Genomic DNA, 13,328 nt, shown 5'->3' with positions numbered 1-13,328 from the left:
AGAAAGAAAGAAAAGAAAGAAAGCCTTCTATCTGTTTATGATTTTCCCATTTTAGATGTTAATAGGCACAAACCCATTTGGCGGAACCTCCCTCTGATTATGATCATCAAGTTCGATTATGCTAACTCCAGAGCAACAACAGCAGAAGCAACTGTTTGTGGGTCTTCGGTTGGATAGCGATTTGGAGTGTTTACTGTTGTAGGAAGTTAGCACCCACCCATCTCCTAGAAGAATGAAATATTCTAAGAAATATTAAAAAGGCAGAATATTATACCTCCCTGGATGAGAAAAGAAGAAACATGCTCTTGGAAAGCAGCCCCCACCTTTGTTAATAGCCCCAGAAAGACTGGTGCCAACCTATCTACAAGACAAAAGGCTGGACCTGTAGATAAACTGGACCAGTTTATCTACAAAACAAAAGACCTTTACCCATGATAGGATTAGCCCTCACTCAAGATCCAAACCAGGAAAAAGCCATTAAGCCATAATAGGAATTGTCTGACAACCAATCAAAATACATTTCTTACACAGGAGCAGGAAGCTCCAAGGCGGGGCCCAAGAGAGGGTCTCTCTCTCTCTCTCTCTCTCTCTCCCTCTCTCTCTCTCTCTCTCTCTCTCTCTCTCTCCCTCCCTCCCTCCCTCCCTCTCTCTCCCCCAGGTGCTTGATTGCCCAAGACCTCAAACCATGTGGTCCTGTCCACCATTAAATCATCTTTCAAACAGCCTCTGTTTCCTGTGTCTTTTTCCCCCCTTGGAACTGAACCCAGATGGACATTTCTTCCATATACCTTTGTTTCTTTACAAAATATAATACAAACTGTTTGGCAATTTTAAAAAATCATTTTTTGATTTTATTTTTTTTTAAGAATTCAACACATCTACATGCTAAAAATATCAATTACAACTATCTATTGTTATTGCTTTAAGATGAGTTGATGATTCATAATTCAGAATAATCAAATGTTTGCAGCTAAAATGCAGGGGGAAAATCAACATTCCTCACTCAAGATGCATTTTAAAAAGTATATTTATAAGGTTACATTATAATATTTTATCTGTCCTAAAGATGGTCCGTAAACTTGTTTTTAAATGTTATCAGTTTTCAGTAATTACAGTTGGTAAAATTTGTCTTTTACAGAGTTAGGTTTTTAGGTTTGATCCACTGTTTATAATTGTATACAATCCAGCTTCATGTGGTCATATTAAAAAGAATGATATATGATTTCAGACATTCATCTTCTATTTAAAGTTTATGTCCTGTTCTTCATTTACTTAGATCTATAAAATAAAAAGTGAACAGCAAAGAAATAAATTTGCATCTGTACATTTTATGTAATTCTTTTTTAAACTGATTTAAACTGAATCATCTGATCTTCAGCAGAAAGCAACTGCAATTATTTTAAGATCTCAAACAACATGGACAAGAAGATCCTGTAATGTCAGCATCACCATTTTTTAAGCCAAAACAATTAAAGTGACACAAAAACTGTAAACCATTTTATCACTGTGCAATATCTTTCTTTTTTTTTAAAGTGACTTCTGACACAATGACATGTAATAAACTTTAATAATTTATTAGTCATTCTTCATATTTTGGGATATCAAAATATTCATTCTAACTCTGGCAATTAGAATGAACCTGAAGCATCAATGTTTTAAAAATAGGAGTGGGGAATTAGATGTTAGCAAACTTTAATTCATCCTCACAGGGGATACACTTGAGGAAAGATGGAATACAAATGCAGTGAATAAACAAGCTCACAGTATCCTCAGATAACACAGCCAATAGACGGAACCTGGGAACTGTAGCATTGCAATGCCAAGAAAGTCTCCATTTTTTATTAACTAAGAAGATTTCCAATAAAATGTCCAGTATAGAAATATTCGATATTTACATGTAAATTTCAGCAAAATTTGTATTTCACTAATACCATTTGTATTAATTGCAATTTCAAATGCAAACCCCATCATATAACAAGATTTCTGTGATCCAAATGAAATTCCTTCCATTTAGAGCAGTGGGAAAAAAGTTCTATGGGGAGTGGGGTTAATACTTAAAAACAAGGAGGCATGGGACATGGAGGCACAAACATTGCCCATCATTTCATCTCTTCTAATCTGATGGTGAATCCTGTCAGATTTCAAAACTCTGTCCTTAGAATGAAATGACTGGAAAGTCTAATTTAACTACAATGGGCTATTTTCATTGATTTCATTGTGCTCAATGCAACAAATTCAATCAGTGTGCACTCTAAAGTTTTCAATAAGAAAGCAAGTAATTCTTAGGCTGGATCTAGTAGTCTCTTGAAATCAATGGAATTTCATTTAGTGATGGATAATCAATCAATCATGTCCAATTCATTTCAGAGGGTCTTTTTGTTCAATCTATTTTTCCATTATAAGCTTAGAAACATTTCGTGGGATATTTCATTTTACATGTCATATATAATGTATGATTACATAGCCATAGTAGCATAGTGGTTAGAACGCAGTATTTCAGGCTAACTCTGCATTCCCTCTTCCAGGAGTTTGATTCTGACAAGCTCAAAGTTGACTTGGCCTTCCATCCTTCCAAGGTTGGTAAAATCAGGACCAGGATTATTGGGGGCTGACACTGTAAACCACTTAGGCCTGTAAAACACTATGAAGTGGTCTACAAGTCTAAGTGCTTTTGCTATTGCTATTATCAATGGTTACTAATTTAGTTAATTTTATTTTTTGTTCTTGTCCTGTGGGCTTTTGATAGGTATTTATAAATATGCTTGCAGACACACAAGTAAGTGAGTAAGTTGCGTATGCAAGTTCAAAAGAAAGGAGAATATTTCAATATCAATGCAAATGAAATAAATAAATAAAATGTATGTGTGTTCATTTGGAACAATTCATTTTGGGGCAATTAAATTTGTTGACTGAGACCAATGAAATAAGTGAAAATGGCCCACTGGGTTTAAAATAGAATTTCTACTCATTTCAGTTCCAGCACAGAAAAATCTCCTGGTCTTCATGTTGGAATCTGTCAGGATTGATCAACAGACCAGAAGAGATGAAATGCCAGCAGATTCAACATTCCGAACACCAGCCTGAAGATGACGAATGAGACTTCGTCGAAACGTCGCCAAGACACTTTCAATTTTACGTGGGAGAAGACCCGAATAACCAAAGACCTACATACAAACACCCGCGAAAACCTGAGAAAACAAATATATATAGATGACGGAGATGACGAATGAGACTTCGTCGAAACGTCGCCAAGACACTTCCAATTTTACGTGGGAGAAGACCCGAATAACCAAAGACCTACATACAAACACCCGCGAAAACCTGAGAAAACAAATATATATATTTGTTTTCTCAGGTTTTCGCGGGTGTTTGTATGTAAGTCTTTGGTTATTCGGGTCTTCTCCCACGTAAAATTGGAAGTGTCTTGGCGACGTTTCGACGAAGTCTCATTCGTCATCTTCAGGCTGGTGTTCTTGGCTTCGTGCTTCCAGGAGCAATGTGAGATCGCAGCTGTCTCTTCCTTTTAACTGCTAGTGGGGGTGTGAGCTGATTGGGTGGGAAGTTGGCTGTGTTCTGATTGGGTGGAGGTGTGTTCTGATTGGTTAGGGGCTTGGCTGTGCTCTGATTGGATGGGGGGTTGGTTGTGCTCTGATTGGCTGGGGGTGTGTTCTGTTCGGGTGGGGGCTTGGTTGTGCTCAGTTTAGTCTGAGTTGCAGGGGGATTTGAGCTGGTGAGCTGCGTTGTTGTTGTTTGGCTTCGTGTTTGTGGCCGTGCGAGCTCTTCATGGTGGGTGTCAGTCTGCTTCATGTATGGATTGGAGGGGTTTAAAGTGGCTAATGATGCAGCTGCGGTCTGGCTTCTGGTCCTTGGTCGTGGTTCATTATTATGGGAGCCCTCCTCCCATACATAAAAGGCACCACAGACAGAATAAGCAAAATCCTCCACAAACATAACATCAAGACAGCATTCTGCACAAACCAAAAAATATCCACCATCCTAAGGAACCCCAAAGACAAAATTGAGTTAGAAAATCAAGGAGTATATGAAATCCCATGCACCGCCTGCCCCACCACATACATCGGACAAACCAACAGACGAATAAGTGCACGCATAGAAGAACACAAGAACTCAGTCAGAAAAGAGGAACCAACTTCTTCCCTGGTCCAACACTTTAAAGCCACAGGACATGATATTGACTTTAAAAAACCAGAACTATCACCAAAACTGAACACTTTAACAACAGAATAATCAGAGAAGCCATCGAGATAGAAAAACGCCCACACAGCATGAACAAACGAGACGATACCTCCTGCCTACCAGCCATTTAGAAACCCGCCCTTATTGATAAACGAGTCCCTAACACGACGAATGACACCAGACCCACACTCACGAGAGCCACACAGGATGTCACCACCACACATCCACGCAGAAAGCAGACTCAAACCCACACTGATAATGAACCACGACCAAGGACCAGAAGCCAGACCACAGCTGCATCATTAGCCACTTTAAACCCCTCCAATCCATACATGAAGCAGACTGACACCCACCATGAAGAGCTCGCACGGCCACAAACACGAAGCCAAACAACAACAACGCAGCTCACCAGCTCAAATCCCCCTGCAACTCAGACTAAACTGAGCACAACCACGCCCCCACCCAAACAGAACACAACCCCAGCCAATCAGAGCACAACCAACCCCCCATCCAATCAGAGCACAGCCAAGCCCCTAACCAATCAGAACACACCTCCACCCAATCAGAACACAGCCAACTTCCCACCCAATCAGCTCACACCCCCACTAGCAGTTAAAAGGAAGAGACAGCTGCGATCTCACATTGCTCCTGGAAGCATGAAGCCGAGAACACCAGCCTGAAGATGACGAATGAGACTTCGTCGAAACGTCGCCAAGACACTTCCAATTTTACGTGGGAGAAGACCCGAATAACCAAAGACATATATATATATATATATATATATATATGTAGGTCTTTGGTTATTCGGGTCTTCTCCCACGTAAAATTGGAAGTGTCTTGGCGACGTTTCGACGAAGTCTCATTCGTCATCTTCAGGCTGGTGTTCTCGGCTTCGTGCTTCCAGGAGCAATATGTGTGTGTGTGTGTGTGTGTGTGTGTGTGTGTGTGTATAGTTAATATTTCGGGTTTCTTCCCGTGTAATTGTGGATATATCCCTAAAAGGGGTTATTTTAGGGATATATCCACAATTACACGGGAAGAAACCCGAAATATTAACTATACACACATACATACCCGTGAAAACTTACACACACACACATATATATATATATATATATATATATATATATATATATATATATATATATATATATATATATTATTAAAACAGATATAAAACACAAAAAACACATATGACAAAAACATAAAAATACATTATACAATAAACATTTATAAATAATCAATCATTTGAAGCGTTTGTTTCGTAATGGTCTTTCAAGTAATACAGTTACACTTATTCCCTTAAATCTTAACTTAATAGTTTCTTATTACCTTTTTTCCCTCTCCTCTCTTCTGCTCTCTAAAACTTCTGCTTTAACAATCTGTATATTATATATTTAGATTATACCTTCACTTTCTGAGTTTCTCTCTGAAGGTTTATTCGCCCATAAGGCAGTAATTATATGCACATTTGTACTTCTATTCTATCTGACTTCTAGTTATATTTCTTCCTTAGTAGCCCTATGCCATTGATATCATTTATTCCAGACTTTATAAAATTCAGTGTCTTCTTTTTCCTTTATCTCTTTTGTCAGCCTGTCCATTTCGGCACATTGTGTGATTTTATCTATTATTTCTTCTTCCGTTGGGGTTTTTTCCAATTTCCAATTTTGGGCATATATTTCCTTGCTGCCATTAAAATATGTATTTACAAGTATTTTATTTCTTTGGGGTAAAATTTTGTGAAAATTCCTAACAGAAAGGTTTTGGGTTTCTTATCTATTTGTAGTTTAGTGATTTGTTCTAGCCATTTCTTAATATTGGACCAAAATTTCTTTGCCGCCGGGCATGTCCACCATAGGTGGTAAAAGGTACCTTGTGGATTCTTGCATTTCCAACACGCCAAACTGTTTTTCGGGTTTATTTTGGCCAATCTTGTAGGAGACATATGCCACCTGTAAAACATCTTTAGCTGGTTCTCTTTGTATACCACTGCCAATGTTGTTTTTGTATTCATTTGCCAGAATTCTTCCCATCTCTCCAATTCTATTGAGTATTGAAAGTTTTGCATCCATTTGATCATCGTATTTTTAACTATTTCCTCCTGTATCTTGTATCTCAACAGAAATTTGTAGATTTTACTAATTAATTTCTCTTCAGAATCTAATATAATTTTATCTAGTTCCTGTTTTTCTTTACATATTTCATACTTTTTTATGTATTCCTTATGTTTGGATTGTATCTGTGAGAAGGTCCACCAATCGATTTCTCTATTTAACTCTATTTAACTCTATTTCCAATTGTTGTTTGGATTTCAGTTTTCCTTGGTGGTCAATTAGGTCTTTATATCTAATTATATTTTTGGGTTCTGTTAGATTTGGGTGTTTTAGTGCCATTCCTCATTATTTTCAAGTATTAGCCCCATTGCTCTCCCATTGCTCTAAGCAGTAGGGATTTTATTTATATCACAGGAATGTTAACAGAATAAACAGATTTGGAAGGGACCTTGGAGGTCTTATAGTCCAACCCCTTGCTCAGGAGGAAATTCTATATCATTTCAGACAAATGGTTGTCTTCTTAAAATATTTCAGTATTGGAGGATTCACAACTTCTGGAGGCAAATTGTTCCGCCTATTAATTGTTCCAACTGTCAGGAAATTTCTCCTTAGTTCTAGGTTGCTTCTCTCCTTGATTAGTTTCCATCCATTGCTTCTTGTCCTGCCCTCAGGTGCTTTGAAGAATAGCTTGACTTTGTCTTCTTTGTGGCAGCCCCTGAGATATCAGAACACTGTAATCATGACACCCCTAGTCTTTCTTTTCATTAAACTAGACATATCCAATTCCAGCATTTCTTCTTTATATGTTTTAGCCTCCAGTCCCCAAATCATCTTTATTGTACTTCTCTGCACTCTTTCTAGAGTCTCAACATCTTTGTTCAATCGTGGTGACTAAAACTGGATGCAGTATTCCAAGTGTGATCTTACCAAGGCATTATAAAGTGGTATTAACACTTCACGTGATCTTGATTTTATCCCTCTGTTTATGCAGTCTAGAACTGTGTTGGCTTTTTTGGCAGCTGCAGCGCATTGCTGGGTCATATTTAAGTAATTGTCCACTAGGACTCCAAGATCCCTCTCACAGTTACTATTATTTAGCCAGGTACCACCTATACTATATCTGTGTTTGGTTTTTCTTGCCTAAGTGTAGAATCTTTGTTTTTTCACCATTGAATTTCATTTTCTTAGATAGCATCCAATGTTCAAGCCTGTCTATTAATGTTCAATGTTAAAATCAAGTCTGTTAAGAAGCGTTCTGATTTAGAAGAAATGCAGAAGGGCAAGAAGGGCACCTTAGAATCCATTACATCCACAAATTTAGCTGCCAGACCTAAGTCTTTGAAATATTTCAAATGATTTTTTAATGCACAGATATAGATATATAGATATATAGATATAGACAAGTGAAAGAAATGTTAATATTGGTGAATTAAAGTATTTTTCTGAAAATATACATACAGGAATGCAACGCGGATAGTTAAATTTCCCATCCACACAACTAACTCTGAATGATCTGGTATCTGGATGTGCTTTATAGCCTCTTAAGCATTCAAATTCCACTACATTTCCATCCTCAGAATATATTTTATCCCCGTTGGCCCACTTCAGCCTTATGTTGTGTTCCCTCATTTCTTCTTGACTTGCTGTACAAGCAGCTGAAAAAGGACACAGATCAGATGACAAATAGAAAGTTTTACACTGAGGAATTCATTTGATAAAGCAATTAAAATTTAGGTTAGAAATTCTATGTTGCAATAGGCTAAAATGATTAGAGATCTATGTAAATGGATTCCCCCCCCCCTTTATTTTATTTTGTCTCTCATGAACTAATTATCAGTCATGAACGGAAACTCTTTTAAGCAAGACAATGTTACATGTGTAGAAGGAAGAAGAAAAACATTTTAGTCCCCTTCTTCCAAATTTCCTCATACTGAATATCTGGATTAGGAGAAGACCAGGTTCAGGCAACTTCTCTTACAATGTCACCGCATATCTTCTTTTTCAACATTGACTAAACAGGGTAGATGTGATTAAGTCAACAGAGTCTTCATCCATACTTAGCCTATTTAAAAAGTAATAATTTTAGTTCCCTAGAGATTCAATTTATACTATCATTAAAAAAGAGCCCTAGTGGATTGTTGGGAAACATGACTTTTTGTAATTTTTGTTCAAGGAATGATTGATTGACTGACTGATGGCATGATGATGATAATGGAGGGCCCAGTGTTCTCATCTGTGAAATACTAAGAAAAATATAATCTACCTACTGAACTCAAGTAAACTAAAATCTGAATTTTATCAATCATGCCACTGACTAAAAAGATGTCTATTATGAAATATAGCTTAGGGAAAGCAGAATTTCACCAGGAGGGTTTCACAAAATGAGGACATTTCTACATGGCAAAAGATCTTGTACAATTCTCCATTATGAAGCAGTTTCTCCCTGAGAAAGTTACTTTATCTTGGTTCATAATACTACTACTTTTATTCAATTATAAGGAAGTAAAATATTTTCTGGCACTAACATACTGACATAACATCTCTGATGTGTGAAATTTATTCCATTCCATTTATTCCATTCCCAAAATAAAATATTTCTCTATAAAGATTAAATCTATAAAGAATTATAGATATTACTTATACCTCTACATGTTGGTGTTTGTGACCAACGACCATTTTGACAAGTCACTCTTGGAGAACCTTGCATTATATAGAAATGTTGGCACAGATAAATGACACTTTCAGAATGTAAATAGATTAGTTTGGGTGGGTCCACAATGTCTCCGTTCTCCACATAAGGTGGGCGTCCACATTTCCCCCCAATATCTATAACAGATAGAGAATCTATTGAGCAACAGTCCTCATGATTACAAATATTATGGTGTATTCACACACAGAGACACATTTTAAACATATTCATAAGAAACATATTCATTTCAAAATTATACTAATTCTTATTTTTAAAAAGTAACAATATCATACAGCTTGATCAATTGATAGGCAGAAAATGATTACTACTGCTGTCCTTAGTGTTGTCTTTCGACTTCAGAAAATATAGTGTCATTACTTTCTTAATACCTAAAGTCAGATCTGTATTTAAACGAATAGCAATTGCTTTGGGATAAACAGCATCTCCCCACAAGGTGTTCTTATTTTTATTACCCATTTTCCATTAATAACTGTTCAAACTCTGCACAAATCAATTGTGTAGTTGTACTGGATGTTGTGCTATCCATCTCAGTATTGAAGTGATAGGAGGCTTGCAACACAATAAAAGCAAGAATAGAAAAAACATTTAAAAATTATAAACATTAAAAGTAATAGAGATTGATTAAAACTAGGAACTAGTACATAAACAACACAGTGGTAGAACCTTCTTTCTCAGTTCACCAGTCACTTCCAGTATAAAGAGCTCCATCATGGCCCCAAGTCAATTGGCTGACCCAGGTCTTGAGGCAAATCCAGAAGGCCTAGAGGGTGAGGGCGTATCTCACATCCAAGAGCAAGATTTTCCAGATTGTGGAGGCATGGCAGAGAAAGATCATTTACCAGATCCTGCTAGCAAAGTTCCTTGACTGAGGAACTTTGCCAGAGTGAGTGGGGTGGGTCAATCCCATTGGGGTGAAATAGTCCCCTGGGCCATGAAGGCCTTTAAAGATGATAACTAACATATTAAATTGGACCTGGAAGCAAACAGCAACTAGTGCAACTCATGTAACAGAAATGTTACATGTGCCGTTGAGCAGGCATTGTGAGTCTACAAGAACCCACAGGTTGCAACCCCCAACCTCATCCAGAACTAAAGATATTAAATTCCCAGATCCCAAGTTCCAAGCAGCCATAGCAACATAGTCTTACCAGAGTTCAAGCCTATTGTCCCCCATCCAGTCACCCACAGCATCTAAGGAGGGAATAGACTAATGTCTCCTTAAAAGATCCCAGGGATGCCCCCTTCTGCAGTGATGCATTGATCACCACTGGAGGTTTTCACCAGCCAGGAGGGATATGAATTTAATAGGCAGGCACTTGCACTGACAGCCCTGAGGATTCTGTCCACTTCTTCAGATCTAACAGAATCAACCTGTTCCCAGATACCTGGGTAAGTCCATTCCCTGGGAATCTCTAATGGACCTGCTCTATGTTTGGTTTCCTACTGAGAATAGATACAAGCAACTTTTCCGACAGGTAGGGCTAGCTTCATAATTGAGTTTTAAATTCAGAGTTCTTAAATTTTTGGGTTTTTTAGTTAATTTTGGCCTTAAATGTAATACTTTTAATTTTTTTTTAAAATTTAAATTGTGATATTTGTATTGTGTTTTTACCTGGCTGTACACTGCCCCGAGTCCTTCGAGAGAGGGGGCGGTATAAAAATTTTAAAAATAAAATAAATAAATAAATAAATATTTCACAAATTTCTCCACATGGCCCTGAAGATGATCGCCCAAGTCCTCCTTCCCATTATATAAGTTATAATGTAAATAATAGGGATAAATTGAAGGATGGAATTGAAAGGTATGGAACTGAATGCTACTGATATTAGCATCAAAGGAAAAGTCAGAAAAAGGCAGTAAATGATGAAAAATGGTAGGGATGGGCAAATTTGATGCTACATCAGGAGAAATTTTAAAATGTGCTTTCAATGATAAGTGGTTACAGTATTTGACTAGGCCTTGGTACCCTGGAGGAAAATAAGTGAATTATGAAATAATGGAAAATTGGCTTGAAATTTTGGAAGATTTTTTTTTTTATTGAAAAGGTTTTCAAATACAAATTTTTCCCCCTTTTTCCCCCCCCTCCCCCCCCTCCCTAACCCCCCCTCCCCACCCTTCCCCCCCTGTGACTTCTTCGTAACAAAAAAAAACCCTAATTCATAACAGATTACTTACTCCCTCCTCAAAATACTGACCTTTACTTACTAAAAGTATTATAAATCCCCCTTTATCCATACATTTCAGAAAAGAAGAAGAGAAAAAAAACAAAAAAAAAACAAACACATTATACTATAACTATTATAAAATAACTTCTAATTTAGCATAATAGTGTTTTATATCTATACATTATTGCAACAATTCAAAACCACCTTCCACTTTAAAACTATACGATAAGTCCTACTTTAATAACATTTCAAAGCAGGCTCCCCATAAAATCTAATTTAACATTTATTCCACTCTATCCATTTCCTCCACTCCCCTAAATGTATCACTTAAAAATCCCTTTTCTTAAACTAATCAGTCTGTAGCTAGCTTATTCACCCACTGTCTTACAAATTTACCATACACAACAATTCTTGATATCTTTAATTCACTGCCCACACTACTTAAAAATATATATATATATATATTCCATTATATCTAAATAAAAAAAGAAAAGACAATAACTTTAAATTTATAGTCCATATAATATCTTCTTGAAGTCTTTCCACTGGATTGTTAAAACCAACATCCATAATAGGGTAACATAGCTTGCTGATGCAACAGTTTATTCAAGATCTCCAATCATATCTGCCCCCATCAGTAGTAAACATCTTCTTATATATATAAAAGTAAAAACAACCACCCGAGTGACATTATAATTATATTCCATATAATAATAATTGTGGGTTTCATCAGGATTATTAATTTCCATCATCGTATTGGGTAACAACCCGATCTTCTGCATGTCCCAATGTGATTCTCTTGCCTTATAATTCAAGATAATTATAATATATTTATCAACACAAAAAGAAGTTTCAAAGTAGATAATTCAAAACCATCAATTTGAGGCTCTTTCCATGTCCCAAAATTACGGCAATGCAGAGATCTGCCACTATCCTCAGGATGATATTGACCAATATGTCGCCTCCTCTATGTTTTCACATAATCATTCATATTTTAAAATCACTGGCTTCACTGTTGCTTGGGTTAGAAATTTCTATTTTTGTACAACCTATTTCTTTTTTTGTTTTCTTTTTGTGGGTTTGACTTCCATCCTAATTTTTTGTGTCTCGCGTTTCTTTTTTATCCCTTGTATATCCTCTAATTGGTTTCCATGCTTGTCCTTGCCTTGATAAGTCATCACATTAAAATCAGATGGCACTTCTCTCAAATTTGTAGATAATCCAGCTGGGGTATCCGATAAATCCAAAGGCAATTTATCTGGTACAGTCTCTGTCTTTAATTCCAGCTCCTTCTGCTTATCCTGTATTATATCTGAAGACGTTAAATTCATTTTCAACCTATTTTGATAAAATTCTTCCGCTCTTTCAACAGTATTTAACTGGTATCTTTCTCCTTGATATCTCAATATAATACCAACTGGGACGTCCCACCGGAATTGAATATTTCTCCTTTTTAACTCAGACACCAGAAAGCCAAATTTCTTCCTTTCCATTAATATCTTAGGTGGGAGTTCCTTGTAAATCCAAATCTTTCTTCCATACAATTGCAAATTAGAATTGAAGGAATTTTGCACAATTTTATTCCTAATTTCTTTATCTGAAAAATAGATTACCACATCTCTAGGCAATTGCCTTTGCTTGGCAGTCCAGGAGTTTATTCGATAAGCTCTGTCAATCCTACAAAACACTTCCTCAGGTTGAATCTTTAAAATCCCAGCTAGAAATTCAGAAGATATTTTCCTTAAGTCATCTCTGTTATTTTCCTGCAAACCTCTAAGTCTTATTGCATATTCTGTGAAATTATATTGTATCTTTAGAACCTCTTTATCAATCCTCTGTTGCAGATTTTCTACATTACCAGACTTTTGGTCAGCATCCATTTTAAATTTTTCTTCTGAACTATAATCCTGAATATTTAACAAATCATTTTCAATTTTTTGAATTCTATTGTCCAATTTATCTTGAATTTCATCCATTTTTGACTCTAGTAAATTAGTATTTGTATCCAACCGAATCATGAATTCTGACACTTTTAAAATTTTTTGCTGCAAAAAGTCAAACTTGGATTTCACCAATTCCTTAGTTTCCTGCTTAAATTTTTCAAGTTGCTGATTCACAATCTCATCCCTTCTTTCAATCTCCTCTAAGAGAAATTCTATTATATTAAAATCAGGTTTCTGGGACTGAAGAGTTAAAAC

At 36.4% G+C, this 13,328-nt stretch overlaps 1 protein-coding gene across 4 annotated transcripts in view; it reads right to left on the bottom strand.

Moving 5' to 3' along the window:
• Positions 1-1,009: 1,009 nt before the first annotated feature.
• LOC148114690 (complement factor H-related protein 1-like) overlaps positions 1,010-13,328 on the bottom strand; it is a 41,947-nt gene continuing 29,628 nt past the window's right edge. For 2 of the 4 annotated variants that reach the window (XM_087890072.1, XM_087890071.1), the window contains 3 exons: positions 8,898-9,080; positions 7,713-7,909; positions 1,010-1,278 (listed from right to left, as the gene is read on the bottom strand). In XM_087890072.1, the coding sequence (XP_087746198.1) occupies positions 1,273-1,278; positions 7,713-7,909; positions 8,898-9,080 (386 nt within the window). In that variant the 3' untranslated portion in view covers positions 1,010-1,272. The remainder of the gene's footprint in view (positions 1,279-7,712; positions 7,910-8,897; positions 9,081-13,328) is intronic. The other 2 variants (XM_087890073.1, XM_087890074.1) reach the window with 1 other exon arrangement.

Source organism: Pantherophis guttatus, chromosome 3, assembly GCF_059756535.1.
Source record: "Pantherophis guttatus breed Tessera chromosome 3, ASM5975653v1, whole genome shotgun sequence".
Classification (NCBI taxonomy): domain Eukaryota; kingdom Metazoa; phylum Chordata; class Lepidosauria; order Squamata; family Colubridae; genus Pantherophis; species Pantherophis guttatus.
Note: the sequence above shows the minus strand (reverse complement) of the source record. Positions and strands in the feature narration are given on the sequence as shown.